The following is a 16,456-nucleotide window of genomic DNA, read 5'->3' as shown; positions in this document are numbered from 1 at the left end:
CGCTCTAATTGCAGAGCAGAATTTGCTTCTGCGCTCTCAAATCTTTGTCGTCATCAATATACTTCCATCCTGTCAGAGAAGTCTAGAAGAACAGGAAAATTGGAGAAGACCATGTCAAAACCTGAACAACTAATTATTTGATTATGGAATTATAGTATATTAGAACATTTGATCAAGTTATTTGTTATGTGAAGAATTGGCCTCCAACTAAGTTAAATAACTTTGAGTGCACAGAGTTTGTGTCTGTGTCCTTTGTCTTTGTATCAACAATTTGAAAAACACACTTTTTATTTGTTCGGTCACCATCCAAGAACTTGAATATGTTTATATTATTCATATTGTTAGGAATATGTGTTTCAGGAGTCTCCATGGTCACTCAGGTCACAAAAAAAAACAGCACACAAGAATGATGCAAGTCGTGTTTTAGGGTGGATTTTCCCCTGAAACGAATCAGCGTGCAGCCAAAACAAACTTCTGCTGATGGTTTGCCTCTTGCCTCCGGTCTCTCCGGCCTGCTTCTAGACAGCAGCCGAGGGACCCTCAGTGCTCAGAGGGAGGAGCGGAGGCGTCCTCCGGCCCTCCCACCGGCTATAAGACCAGGGGCAGACGGAAACACTCAGACAGCAGGCACACGTGGAGCAGGGACAGAGGAAGACGTGGAGAGGCTGAGAGAGAGAGACCAATAGAGAGCAAGAGACAGTAAAACTGCTGCCACAGGACTGGGAGTAGTTTTTTACAATTGGGATTGAAACAGATAAATATAGAAACAAAGGACCAAGAAAGAGGTTTAGAGAAGAAAAAGAGGACAAAATCAACAGCCATTTGACTTCAACGTGCCATTTTAAATTTCTTCCACAGGATTAACAGAGAGAAGAACTGACCTATGGGATGAGAAGTGGTTTCGTATAAACCAAGAGAGAAAACACAGCAGCTCTGAGGTCAAGCTGCTCTTGACAACTGACTGAAGGATCAACTCGCTGATCTTTTGAACCAAGCCTGACTCTGCATCATAAGTACTACATCTGACTCACCTGGCTCAACTCATTTGTTGGGGGTAAAGTAACAATTTAAGGGGCGGGCGCCTTAAGTTAGCACCATCAACAGAACATTTGCCAAACAACTTCCAAAAACAAACGTTTCAAGTTGAACTTCAGCAAGTGGAAGTGTTACAAGGATTGACTAGTAGCTGACAGAGCGTTGTTACGGTGAAGATGACATTTGCCATGCTGCGCTCTGCGCCTCCCGCAGGCCGCTTCTTGTACGGCGACATTGCCCTCCTCTCCGAAGACGACGATGAGAACGGGAGCGAGGGGTCAGGCTCTGAGGAGCGTACCAACAACTTCCGCCTGTCCTCGTCGCCATCTGCCTTTCACATCAAGATGAACAGAAAGAGGAAGCTGTGCGGGGCAGGAGTGGTCGGAGGGGTAGATGTAGAGGCCATGATGGAGAGGCTCGTCCCCCCGGGGTCTCCCCCCCTTGGGGAGGGTCGCCAGAGGACCGCAGCCAACGCGCGGGAGAGAGATCGCACCAATTCTGTCAACACGGCATTCACAGCGCTGCGCACACTCATCCCCACCGAGCCTGCAGACAGGTACTGAGCAACATGAGTCAAACTGAGTCAGGATATTTTGTATGATGCACAAATACGTTCCTAAAAATGTTAGGACTACATTTTTTCCATTTGGAAACTAAAAGAATACTCCCTGATGGAGTTCTGGAGTGCAAGCACTTTTAATCACTATTGAATTATTTCTGGGACAGGCCTGTAATGTAATTGAAGCAACACTGCATTTAATTACGAGTGGATATTTCCTATAATAGATGTGTCATAGAGTGTCCGGGAAGTGGCCACTCACACATTCAACATCGAGCATCACTGTCTATATGTTCTATATATGCCGCACCTTATTTTGAAATACTACAACGCATGATCTTTTTTTTTCTAATCATTGTAGACTGTTTAAATATTATGTTTTAATTAATGCCATAAATGTCCTTCTGAATTGATTATTAGGAAGCTGTCGAAGATCGAGACGCTACGTTTGGCCAGCAGCTACATCAGTCACCTGGGCAACGTCTTGCTCCTTGGTGAGGGGCTTCATGATGGACAACCGTGCCACGCTCCCTCACCACCGTTCTTCCACGTTAACTCCTCCCCCAACCGAGGATCTGACCAATCAGCGCAGCCAAAGCACATCTGTACTTTCTGCCTCAGCAACCAGAGGAAAATGGTGAGCAGACGAAAAATTTTAAATCAAGAAAGAAAAAACAAACAACAAATGAAATTAAAATTATAGTGAGATCTCCAATGAAACAGTTCTATAATTATTATGATTATCTCTGTATGACCAAAACAACTGTAATATATACTACCATTATAATACATTCCTTTAGTTACTTTCCAAATACTATACACAAAGCACTTGAAGTGCTTTTTTCCAGAACTAAAAAATAGAAACAGCTCAGATTTAGCCAAAGAAAAATCTGATCACACTGTGGAGTGAAGCTTCTTCTGGGAAACTGTGCAGTGCTTTAGGGTCAATTTGGTGTTTAAAGCTGACCTGAGATCAGTGACTGGGCCTATAAACCTGATTGGCCCTGAGGGACATTAAAAGCAGAACCTCTTTAAAGTCCTCTTTTGGGGTGAAGGACTGCGTATTATTGTTCTGTTGGGGGTTAGTTTTACTCGAGCAGGTGGCTTGAAAGTTCATGGTGCTTTCTGAAACTCACTAAACATTTGGAAGAAGTGATTGTTTTTGTGTCAGAGAAACGCAGCCTTTTTTTAGCGTAACTGACTAGATGTGCACGACCGTTGTGCTGCTGCTGTGTTTTTTTCTTGTTTTTTAAAAAATATGATTTTAAAGTTTACAAGTGTTTTCATGCAGCGAGGGAGATTTATGACCAGGAGCCCATGAAATCCATCCAAAACCATGTGTATAATTTCAAGAATGCATTGACGTCAGTCTGCATATGAGAAGGTTTTAATTATAACTGCTGAGAAACTGACCTGAGATGCAAAAGTAACTAGCAATAACTTTGTGCCACTGAATATGTGCATTTACTTCATTTAACTAACATACTGCAAGTGTCAAAAACATTTTCCCGTAGCACTTTCAGGGCTTTATTTGTAATAAGCCATATGAATACACAGCTTCACAATTCAGTTTATAAATACATTTCAGGAAGACAGCCCAAAACAAACTTTTTCTGAAATGATCAAATCTACAATCAGTGAAAACACTGTCAATCTTCACCCTAATAGAGATACAGAAAAATAAAACTTCATCTAGTTCAACTCACATTTGATTGAGTCCACACAGGAAATAGACATAATCAAGAACACTCTCAGCATAAGAAAGTCATCAGTCTGATGAGAAATAATTCCTATCAGCTGACTGAAATGAAATGACTGCAGCCCTGACTTCAACAAACACCACCAGTCTGTGCAGAAGATGATAGAGAGGTGACGTCCACTCAACTTTCCCCCCTCTAACCTAGCCGCTGCCCATTTAGTAGGATTTATGGGTAAGGAGCTGACATCTGGCAGACTCCCCCGTTACCCCAGCAGTGTTTGAAAGCTAATACCCTCCTCAGTGTCTAAACCCAGAGACCCTTTAGCTGGGGGATAACCTGAGTCTCAGCAGTGTGCGTCTCCCCTCCCTCCCTCCTCCCCTCTGAACCTTTGTGAGTGAAAGCCTAGACGTCCTCAGCGTCTGAAACCCAGACACCCTCGGCAGGGAGATAACTAGCCTGAAATCAGTCTTTCTCTCTCATATGTCTCCTTTACTTTTCGCTTCAGTTTGTCCTCCCCAAGTTCTTCCTTTTTATCCTCTCCTTATTTCTCATTGTGTTTCACTTTTTCCTCTTCAACTCTTTCCCCCAAGCTGCTCTCGTTCCCCCTCCTCTTCCTAAAGCTCTCTGCATATCGATCAGCCTGGTGGAGGTCAGAGCTGTCAGTAGGAGCTGTGTAATACTATCTGCTGCTGTCAACTCACTGCTGCAGATCTGCATGACTGACCTGCAAATGCATGCTGGGTAGAAAACAATTAGGAAACTTTCTCATGTCAAAAGTCTATCTGACTTGACGTCAGTCACTTTATGCTGTTTCCCATTAGCTCAGTAACAGCTCACTATTCTCTGCACTTTACTGTTTTCCTGTAGGAAACTGATTTGGTGAACCAAGCTGAAAGTCATTATCTCTTGACTATCCCTCCGTTGAGTTCCCCAACTAAGTTGACACCAATCACAAATGAGGAGAAAGGCTATTAGGGAAATCTTTTGAAGTTTTAACTTAAATGTTTATGCAAAAAGAGTTAGAAGATGTCGCATTATGTACATTCAGAATAACTTTCATATACTGTGTCACTTAATAATAATCCAAGTATGTAGTCTTTTTTTAAATAGCTTAGTAAATTCATAAAAATATTTTTAATCAAACGTGGCTCAAACGGGACTAAAGATTGACTTGTTCAGGACTGTTTTCAGCGGCGGACTAATACATATTTGGTGCCCTAGTTAGGATTTGCGGCAGCAGGACGGTGTATATGGGGTGTGCATGTTTATCATAATGAAAGAACATGTCAACCAGGGCAGCGGTGTGGCTTATTCACTTGCACCTTGGGTGGTCCCATTTACCGAGTTGGGAAGTCGTTCTTCTGACTTTGGAGTGTTCATAATCTTTAGGTCTTAATGTGAAAACAACATGGACGCTAAAAAGAAGATTTGTTGCTGTTAAAACAACATGTTGAAAGCTGTTTCCAGGGTAATGCTAATAAATAACTTTTCTAACTAATCTTAGTCACTCTACATGGATATCAACTAACGGTTTCTACCTAATTCCATATTACAAATGACATGTGCACAAACATTTTTATATGCAATACGTGAATTAATAAAAAGTTTCTTACCATCAACCTAATATTTATTTTTGTCCACCATGTTGATGTCAACTGGACAAGTCATTCACCAAAACCTTTTCTGACTTGAGGTGTTTCCGATTTAAGGGGCGTTTATATGAATTCTAGTTAATTATTCTAATACCACAGGAATGCAGATGTGTTTTCATAGTTTTGGACAACAATTGAACATGTCTAAGTTACTGCATATCAGGTATCACTTGTGAGTAGAATCAATCCATTTTTGGTTTTGGTCCAACAAAAAACAATACTGAATATAACCAGACTTATCCTTTCACATGGCAGATGAATAGTTTACTCTGATTGGCAGAACCTGAGAGAATTGAATTTTCCCTGAAAAAGTGGCTGTACAGTGCGTTTAAGTGGGCAGAGAGCTGGTGATTACAGAGAGGAAACGATTGTGGAGGTAAAATGAGACTTTGTGTCCTGAGTGCTCTCTTTGTATGTTTTTATGGTCATTGAGGTTCATCACAGCTGTCAGGTCTGCTTAGAGCAGCTGCTTCAATTATGCTCATTTCCAATGTGGAAGAGGGTGAAAGTGAGAAAAGTATATGCTCATTTCCTCTTATTATGTATGTATACAGTATTACTGTTTCAAAACAAATATACTTGTTAGTAATGACTACTGCACAGAGAGGGCTAAACTATTGCAGATTACTGATTCAGTGGAATAATAATGGGATTTCATCATCTGTGTGACTTTGTGCACATGATTCAGAGAGTTTTAATTTTAAACAGGTAAAGTTTATATGATAAATTACCTCCGCAAAGAAGGTTATGGTTTCAGTTCGGACCTTTTGTTTGTCTGTTTGTCAGCAGGAAAAACTACATCCCCAATATTCATGAAACTTTTTTTGATCTAATCCAACGGCCTTTATCAAGCTTAAATTAGTTCAAACTTAATCTTTCAGTTTATCTGAACCATTGAAAAAACACTCGATGTTGCGATGCGCGGTTTCCTTTGGACAGTGAGACATTGATTCTCTTGAGATGTTTAGAGGCACTGGGAGAACAGTGAAAACCTCCTCAGTGTGAGCCTAAAGCGGGAACAATTGTTCTTTTTTTACTCAGTGCGGTGATCATAGTGCAAATCTATCCTTCCACACTACTGCTAAATACTCTATTCCCCCTCAAGTTGTCAGGTATAGAGTCACACACTGTTTCCACTCAGTATCTTTTGATCAGAATCCAAGTTATTCCTCGTACGTGTTTCTGAGGTGGAGCACCAGCAGTTGGCAATAGACACGCTTTAGCGCAGCCTTCACTTACTGGTGCCTTTCATACATGCTGTAAAAACATGGGATGCTCCTGATGGCTATACATCTGTAAATGAGATGTGCAGGGCTGAGGATGGAGGACTGAGGTGAGCGAGGGCCTGCCTAAATCCCTGTGCTGTCTGCTTGATTGATGCAGATATCCTATGCAAGGCCTCTCTGCTTCTGCTGATCAGTGCAACTGTCAGGTGCCTGGATTCAACCTACAGCAGCAAACCTGCACGATTACAGCGTTTTAATTACGTGGTGTTATTATCTCCTGTAGATCTGCTTCAAGTTCCCTTTAATGACCTTAAAATGCAGTTAAGCATCTGCAGTGCTGCATATTTATTTGTGCTATAGGTGAAGGCAGCACATGAGTAACAGTAAACTGATTTATATTGTGATGGTGTTTATTCAGTAATTCTTTAATACAAAACAAAAACTGAAAGCTTTTCAAACGTGTTAATCCGTCTACTTTGTTGTCTTTGGTCTATAGTGCCTGAAGCATTTTTACAGCTTCCTCTGCAACTGTAGGTTATTTATTTTGGCCCAAAACAGTGAGAGGGTTCATTTATTTCAATGGCAAACGTAAACAGAAACTACAATTCATCTGCCAATAACAGCAATCATGCTGAACTTTTTCCTTTTTAAGCTGGACATGACAAGCCCACACATTTTCCAATATTAAAACATTTAAAAAGCTTATTTGAAGAATTAAAAGAGACTTTATATGTTTTGAAACAGAATAGAAATCTGGCAAAAATATAACTACTATGATACTTATAGTGCGGTTGCCGTAAATAGACCATTGTTGCTTTGAGATGGTTACATTTAGTTGAGTTTACGAGCGTTTTAAGGCACAACCCTGAACTTGAAGGAATCTTATTTAATTGGAATTTTGAGAAATTAAAAAGAAACGTGTAAATTTAGCGAAACGGCAAACATAAATGATGAATACAGCTCTTAATATCACGAAACATTTCTAATTTATATCTGGGCTGCAATAAAACTTTTATACATGATGATTTTTGTGGGTGGCTGGAAAGCTGGGCGTATGGAGAGACAGTGGCACTAAAACTGCACCGAGCAATTGGAAACTGACTTATCTGTTCTTGTGTGTTTGTGCAAGTGTAGTGTTTGTGTTGAGTAAATGTGGAAGAGTGTGAGTGTGTTTGTGTGTGTGGTTAAGAGAGAAGTTGTGAGTCTGTGTGTTTGTTACTTTGAGATGGATGTGAGTGACACAGAGTGAGATTTTTACTTCCATGTGCATATACAGCACACTTACACACACACACATGCTGGCTGGCTCTCTGTGTCTGGAAGTCATTGGCACTGCAGAGCGGAGCAACAAATGAGCTAATTGTTCTGTAAATGATTTATCCTCTGCTGAGGCCTGTACAGCCAGTGTTTAATTCAGCTGCTGCTATTAGAAACACATTGACGTTAGGCTTTGATGGTGATGTTAAAGAAGCCTGGAAACCGCTCTCTGTGAAACGCCCTCGCTGCTTACTCAAACACACACACACACACACTCAAACATATAACACATACACACACACACACACACACACACACACACACACACACACAGACACACACACACACACACACACACAGACACACACACACACACACACACACACACACACACACACACACACACACACACATACATGCACGACTATAGAAACACTGCCTCTCACATACAGCGCACCACACACACAGACACACACACACACACACACACACACACACACACACACACACACACACACACACACACACACACACACACACACATACATGCACGACTATAGAAACACTGCCTCTCACATACAGCGCACCACACACACAGACTTTTATAAAAAGTATTTTTTTCATTTTACCTTGATTTCTTTTTTTTTCTAGTCTTTTCAGCCAGACGACAGTTCATTGCTTCTTTCTAGACACCCCAACAAAAACCTCATATATGATTACTCACTTAAGGAGCGCTTTATCACGGCTGTGCTTTCAACACTTTCTAAACTAATGGTGTGCAGGAAGTTGTGGAAAGAGAGATGGAGAAGGAGAGAAAGAGAGGCAGATAAATAACCAACGACTCAGCGGGATAATCAACTTTGCTATTCATCCTCCAGTTTGGACAGTTGGTTTTTTACTGTGCCGAAACTACACTTTGCGAGATCAAATGAAGCGTGCACCTTAAGAGAGCAGTCGTTTGGTTATTAGTCTGTTTTCACTGGAAAAAAGCATTGCGTCACTTGTAAAAGTAGGTTTTCGAGGTCATAGATGAAAACTAAATTACACTCATTTATAGATAATGCCGGTGTTGACTTGGAGGTTATGTTTTGTGCCTCTTGGGCAAGAGCTTTGCCTGTTTGCCCCTCGTTTTATGCTAATGAGGTGCATCGAAGGTAGCTAATATACTGCAGGAAACTTTCAAATATATTCTTGCCCACGCTCGGTGTGTGTCTGTGTGTGTGTGACTCTGCCGTCATGCATGGACCTGTCTATATATTTTCAGCACAGATGGAAGCAGTTAAACCCTAATTTAACACCAACAGAAGAAGTCGTGTCAGATAACTAACAAAATCTATTAGCAAAACTATCATTCTGTTGTCATTTGGTCTCCAGGGAGAGGATTGCTCACGGAGAAAATTAAAACAAAACTACGGAAATCTGAGCCAGGCAAAGAGCAAATCTAAAATAAATCTATAACACAGAAAAGCAGAAAAGTGGCGTTTTAAATTGTGCAGTTTCTTAAAATAATATCTACTGAAGCTAATGATAGATTGGCTGTTGCAGGGTGCTCATCTTAGCAGCGATGATAAAGTGCTGCTTGGTGCGTAATGTAGCAGAATGAAGTCATCCGAGGCTGGTGAAAATGAAGTTGGGCTTGTTCTGCAGCCATTATAACAGATTATTAAAATGTGGGAACAATTAAATGTACGTGTGGCTGGCTGGTGAGAATGACATCTGATTAGGCAATCTAAGATAAATCAAGTGTTTTTCAGAAGCCATCAGGATGCTTATTATGCAAACCACAGTGAGCATGAAGTACATGTCTGCTGCACCCAAGCCACATAATAGCAGACTGTGGCTTATTTGGTGTGTTAGTTAGCTTAATTCAAAAGTCTGACGTGCTATTTATTGCACTATTTTAACGTACTGTATGTCTACGATCCTCTAATCGATGATCATTTATGAGGGTAATTACAGCTTCTATGAGACACTTGAGGGAACTGACACATATTCACATATTTTCACTCGATAAACTAAAGTTATTACCAGTTTTCATTTCATGGTTGAATACCGATCTCCTTATACGATTGTCGGGCCGGTACCCAAGTGGAATTATTTTTTCCAACCAGTCATCCCTCTGTTCATGCAGCCAGAAACTAAATTAGATGTTTGTATTTGACAGAACGGGAGAGAGAGAGAGAGAGAGGAGAGAGAGAGAGAGAGAGAGAGAGAGAGAGAGAGAGAGAGAGAGAGAGAGAGAGAGAGTGGAAAATCAGTTATAGGTAAAAGAACAGCCCGGATGAAGTTTCGGAAAAAACAATACCAAAGTTTGAATTTGTAGAGTTGATAAGATGCCGTAAAGAGAGCGTTTGCTGTCCTCATAGTAAAGTTTAGACAGGTTCCTTTCACCTTGATGAAACTATAATATTGTTCCAGAGTGGTAATATCATCATATCGCATCTAAAGTAAACATCATCAGGTAATCATATTAGTGCTGGACAAATCACCCCCCTGGGAAGTCACTGGTATGTCTGTGTGTGTGTGTGTGTGTGTGTGTGTGTGTGTGTGTGTGTGTGTGTGTGTGTGTGTGTGTGTGTGTGTGTGTGTGTGTGTGTGTGTGTGTGTGGGTGTTTGGAGAAACAGAGAAAGAAAGAGAGCATAGATGTCATCCGACCATGCCCTATTAGTCTCCGGGAGATTGTTTTGACTACCAGGCCAGCCTTAAAGCCCCCCTACTCCTGTTTTGACTGAATCAGTTATACTCCAGCTGAACCACCTTCACCAGCTACAGCTGTGCTTCCACCGTGAGCCAAATCCTACTGATTCTGCAGTAATTTGATGTAATTTGGTGAATCATTCAATTGTCATGCATGCACAGTTTTTGAGTGAGATTATTTCATGTACCCACCTTCTCTAACCTCCCTCAAGTACTTCAATTTCCACTGATAAATACCGACAATTTTCCACAGCGCCTTCCAACAAACACCCGAGAGCACAGCTGCACTTGTCTCATCCAGCTGTTGGTTTTATAGCTTGTGTTAGTAGAAAGCACAACAACAGCAATGCTGTAGGGAGGCCAAACGTGTTCAAGGCTGTGTCATGTATTCACTACTCATAGAGACAATTATTTTTGTCATATGGCCCAACTGTGACTGATGGTTTAAGCATTTGGTTAGTACCTATCGAAACTGTTGAATCAGCATTTAACAGATATTGTTTCGCAAGAGCGGATATTGTAGGAACACAAGTAAAATACATACATTTTTTATTCCGGTATGTTCAGGATCAGCATTTGGAAGATATGTTAAAAATACAAGATTACAGAATCTAAATAGTAACAAGTCTTGTGGCAGCAATGCACTGGGGTATATTGAGTCAACTTACAAACAACATAATGGTAATGCTTCATGTGTGGATGATAGCAATGATCCTCTGCTCCAGCTGGAAGAAGAATTCCTCTCTCCAATCAGTGGGAGGACTGATTCCTGTCCAGATCGTATGATCTCACTCTCTCATTACTGCCTGATACCCTTCCAAACACCTACCCACCTTTGTTGATGTCAGTCAAACTGATTTTTTCCAAACACCTACACCTTGTGCATGATCTGAGAGGAAATGTGTAACATGTGTTCGACTGATGAGAGGAAGAAGGGGGGCGGCCGAGAGGTTTAGTTTAGACGATATGAGAAGAGGAGAGAAAATCCAGGAGACGACAGTGAAGCTCAACCACGCTGTAGTGAAAACGTACTTTTACCAATATCGGAAATTAAGTTTTAACTTGCAAAAAGAATGTAGAGAGGATTTCCTTTACCTATTTATAAATGAAAGTCGACCAGAATTCCTGTTACAAAAGCCTAAAATCATTTCCAGCCTTGAGTTAATCAAACATCAGCCCTGAAAAGTAATTAGTAAGACTGGGATGAAGCGTGTTGCATATCACTCAACGATAAAATCCCTCGACTGTAGCTTGAAAAGCGAGCGGTATATGGCCTGAGAAGGGAGCAGAGCAGAGGTTAGGTGAGGAGGGAAAATGTGATGTTATTTTTCCTGGCCAGATAGAGAAAGTCTCCTCACCAGCCAGGAAATCAAGGCCTCTGATACCACAGATAAATGAGAAGCATATCATTGCGCAGGGCTGTCATGCATCAGCTCATGATGTCACTCTTCAGGCTGTAATAAAATCAGCTCACTACAGCATGTGTGCTACTGTACACAATGTGTTTGCAGTCAAAGTTCATTTACTCTATCAACCATGGTAAAGTTCACACAATGCAACATGCCACTAGCTGTTTCTCCATGTTTGTAGTGTTATGCTGAGCTGTACTTTTCCTTTGACTTGAATCCTCGATGATGTGAGATGTTGTTTCTCTCTTTGTACAGAACAAAGACAGAGACAGGAAGACGGCCATCAGAAGTTAACAATGAGGACACAAACCACACGGATGAAATGCAGTGATTTTACTGCAACTTGAAGACTTATCGAACATGAGATGCATTTCAAAGACTTTTGAAGGACTTCTTTTAGCACTTCCAGGAATTTTTAAGGAACTTAACTAAGCATTTCCTTTTTTTCTTACTTTTTATATCTCTTTACAAGAACTTTTTACTTTTTGGGGTGTTTTCAAATATGTTTGAAACCCTTCTGAAACAGTACTTTTTAAAGGGCTTTCACATGCTTATCAAGACCATGACGAACCTTTCAAGAACATTTATAAGAGACTTTTTACTGTATTGTTCAAAGACTCCGTGACTCTTTGTTCAGAGTCAAAGGCACATGATTGAAAAACACACAGAACCTTTGAAAGACAAATTTGTATTGATCAAAAGCTGTGTGTTATTAATGTGTATACTGAAATATATATGTATATTTATGTGACATAACATTATATAATGAAACTATGTTATTTAACCGGCATTGACATTCATGACAAATAATGTATAACGATGCAAAACATTGGCTATTGACACAATTTATGGAATCCAAAAAATAACATGCTGGAACTTTTGTGGTGTTGGTTATTTCTAATAACAATCTTTGAAAATGTCTTTATAATGCAGGAAAATAACTTAACATGACCAATAAATTGTTTGTAAATCTGCGATTTAATTTCAATTATATGTTGATGGTATTTTGAGCCTATTGTCCTCTCAAATCCTCTACAGCTCCAACTAATAAATATCATAAAAGTTTCCATTGAACTATCCAAATGTTGGTTTTATCATAAGTTTGCTCATTAACGCAGCCAGCGCAGAGATCATTTTGAAGTTTCAAATAAATTCCTTGACAAAAGAAGCAGCACAGCGAGCACAAGTAGAAGTGACTACACCTGTAGCTCACATCAGCCTGAGTCCTAGTTTTACTTTATTTCTCTTTCTCTCTTCTTGCTGTCTTTCTTCTCTTCTGGGGCACCAAGATCAGAGCAGACAGAGACAGACAGGGTTTGAAGATGAGGCGGACAAGAGGGGTTTGAGGAGCAGAGGAAAGGCGAGCAGAAGAGACAGGAAGGGAAAAAAAAGGGAGCAGAATCGAATCTGCAGGTATGGTTGCTTGGACATCTGCCCGTGTCCCCTCGCTGTCCTCTTCTTTACCTTTCCACATGCTCTTTTTCTCTTCTCCTCCTCTGCTCTTCCTCTCTTTTCCCTGGAGTGCCACTGGCCAGAGTCTGGTTGGTGATGGCTTTCCAGCGTGTTTAGCCACGCACCACTTACCCTCTCCTTACCTCGTTTTTCTTTCTTTCTTTTTTTTTCTTAGTCTAACTATGTATCTAATCTTCCTTCACTTTTCTTGTCTTTGTCATTTTTCTCACTACCTTTTCCAGTCTTTTCATCCCTCTTTCAGCATCAATCTACTCTGTTTTTCTCCAAATCTGTCCGCTGTCTTTATGGAAAATGATCAGGGCATTAACTATGCGGAATGTTGCCCTTCTTTCCTTCTTTCTTTTAAATTGTCACACACACTTCTCCCGACCGTAACCTGTGATATAACTATCTAGAGGCCAGTGTTTTCTGTTTGTGAAGTTTGTAATCACTTGTTTAAAGACTGCAAACTAGTATATGCAGTGATTCTACACCCCTCTTGTTTCACAGCACAGATTTGCAAATCTAGTTCCAGGGAAACCAAAGTTGTGGTTACCTGAAAATGTTGCACCGTATGGCTGATGTGAGAGAGATGCTGGTACTTTTCCAGGATTCTTCTCGTAGTTAAAATTGGTTTTATTACAAAAATGGCTTAAGAGAGTTAGAATCGACATGTATTATTGCACTCTATACCCAGTCTGAGGTGTCCTAGTTCGGCATTTTAAAACCACATAATAGCAGTAGTTGTCGAGCCATTTTCCACCATTAAGTGAAATGTAAATGAGACGTTTATTTAATGGAGGCTAACCCCTGTGCTGCACCAGTTTGGTGTTTCCAAATTATTTTTAACAATGCTTACAAGCTGTTTCTGTGACCAAGGTGCCAATTATGGAGCTTTTTCCTATAATGTGACAAGTGAAGAAAAACAACCAACAAAAAAATTCAGATGTCAATTGATCGCACTGCCAAAACATAGTTTTTAGTGGAAGCTACCCTGAAAAACAAAGCTGATTTATTGTGTGTGTAATCTCACAAACACCCCAAAACTATAAGCGGCAGCTGACACTTGCAGCCGTTTTGTGTCTGAATTTTTCTCGAAGTGATGTCATGTAAAGGACACTTACTTTAATGAAACAAGTAAATAACTCAAAAGGTGACGAAAGGGGAAAAGGTGTAGATTTAAAGTTGGGACGAGAGAAAGAGTTTGACAGTTGATAGCGTGCTTTACGAAATCTAGCAGAAGAATGGCAGCCAAACAATGAACTACAGATTGTTGCAAAATCCTTACTGGAAAATCACTTATACCAAAGACAAAATGCAGTTCTAGCATATTATGCTTGAAATGCCCTTTAAATTCAAGTGCCAGAGCAGGTTTTTTCTCCCCACACGTAACACAGGGAAACAAAAGACTAAATCTCAGGGCACAGTTTGAGTGTAAGTGGTCCCTGCTGCTCGCTGGTTCCTGAGACAAAGGTTTGAAAAGCGCCGTGCGACTTGTTTAAAAGATCTTAGTACTATTATGAGCCGATGAGACGTAGATAATCTTACTGCGGAAGGTTTTTTAAAAGGAAGCTTTGAAAAAAGCGTTGTGTGTCTAGTGTGTCCTAATGACTTCTGGTCCAGTTAGTCTGAGAGTCTGATCTTTCTAGCAGGCCGTCTGTCTGAGCAGCAGTGAGGGGGAAAAAGGAACTGGTTCCTCCCACACAGACCAGATCAGGTTCCCCCTACGCCTACATATAATTTAGCGCACACACACACACACACACACACACACACACACACACACACACACACACACACACACACACACACACATACACACAGATGACCATTTACACACTCATTCACCGATGAACTTCCATATGCACAAATAGATGGACTTAAGCCTGTGTGACACACACACATGCTCGCACACACTAAGCAGAAGGATCTGTGATATAGCTTAGCTGTCTAATGATCTCTGTATTTCACATTGATGAAAACAGATCAGCTGAGAGGGCAGACTGCTGCGGTGTAGGCGGTTTTGGACTAAGGTGAACCGGAGGTTGGACGATCGACTGGCTCTTATTATCAATATAATGGTCTCTGACGAAGATGCCCCCATGGAAACCTTGTGAATACAGATAGCTGAAGTAATAAAAAGGTGGTACCAGTGCCAGAGGGGCTGGCGGATGTAGCCTGAAAACGTGTGAGAGAAATTAAACATATTCAGTGTGTAATGGAAAGCTGGCAGAACAAAGTGGAAGACGGAAAACAGAAGACACAAACTTGTGATCTATTTTAATAACTTTTGGAAGAAAAATATATCACATAACGGCTTTATGCTCTCTGGTGAGCTCAACAATAACAATAATTATCCCGCCAATTGATTTTCCTGTTGCGCACATGAACCTTTGTGACTCATGGAGATGATAATACATCTCTAAAGGTAATTTTAATTTTTCCACTGTAACTTTATTGGAAACTGCAGGTCATGTTCTCCATCTTTACTCCATCTGTCACTCTGCACATTGTAAATGGATAATATGGAGCCTGGCAGGCATCTAGGGTAAAGTTTCTAATTACAAATTAGTATATAAAAAGTGTCTCTAAATGACTTCCCTGAAATAAAGGGCATTTTATTTCAAGTTAATGAAGTAGTAGAAACTGAAGTTACAGTTACGTTGTGGTGAGTGGTCAGTTAGAGGGATGCCCTCTGAGTGTTAGCACCAAGCCAGCAGCTGTTTGCTGTCAAGGTGCCCACAAACTGCTCAACTGATTTCCCCAAAGTAATAGCATTACAGAATAACATTCATTAATTTCTCCTTGTACACTCAACACTGATGCTTTACTAGATGTTGTGTCAGCACCTATAGTTTGCTCTTTGTTAATCTCTATAAACAGATTATAACAGCTGCTGAAATCAACATGATGAGATTTTGGTATCGGAAGCGTTCTGGTTTCCGTTTGTAATCCGAGTGGTATTGACCAATCACGTTTGAGTGGGCTTTGGTTGCATGCAGGTAAACAGTCCGCCTGGCGAGCAAAAGAGGCGGAACTCATTGGCAATGCAATCTTAGAAGCCACTGGCTATCGTCTGAGCTTTTGATTAGCTTTTTAAAAAAAGAAATCTGCAGCATTGGCCGCTAATTGCATAAATGCTGCTTTGTAAATGCTGCTCTGTAAATGCTGCTCTGTAAATTCTGCTCTGTAAATGCTGCTCTGTAAATGCTGCTCTGTAAATGCTGCTCTGTTAATGCAGCGCAAAAGAAACAGTTAGGAAGTAACGGACGATTAAACTAGATTAATTCAAAGCAGTAAATTTATAGATTTCTTTGGGCCGCTAGGGGAACATTGACATATTATCAATTTATACAGTTGTTATGGCGCCGACGCCTGCCCCCCCTTAACCTTTCCACATAGTGTGTGTTTTGTATGCTGATTTAGATGTGATGTCCCCCGGACGTGATTGGCTGAAGTGGCGGCCAG

General features: G+C 40.7%; 1 protein-coding gene across 1 annotated transcript; it reads left to right on the top strand.

Moving 5' to 3' along the window:
- Positions 1-638: 638 nt before the first annotated feature.
- On the top strand, positions 639-12,571 carry LOC115021493 (basic helix-loop-helix transcription factor scleraxis-like). The gene is made up of 3 exons (XM_029451988.1): positions 639-1,591; positions 2,015-2,231; positions 11,792-12,571. Exons 1-3 carry the CDS (start codon positions 1,212-1,214, stop codon positions 11,828-11,830), a joined length of 636 nt encoding a protein of 211 aa, XP_029307848.1. The 5' UTR covers positions 639-1,211; the 3' UTR covers positions 11,831-12,571.
- Positions 12,572-16,456: the final 3,885 nt, after the last annotated feature.

The sequence above is a fragment of the Cottoperca gobio genome, chromosome 16 (assembly GCF_900634415.1).
Source record: "Cottoperca gobio chromosome 16, fCotGob3.1, whole genome shotgun sequence".
Classification (NCBI taxonomy): Eukaryota; Metazoa; Chordata; class Actinopteri; order Perciformes; family Bovichtidae; genus Cottoperca; species Cottoperca gobio.
The sequence above is the reverse complement of the archived record's forward strand: the minus strand, read 5'-3'. Positions and strand labels throughout refer to the sequence as shown.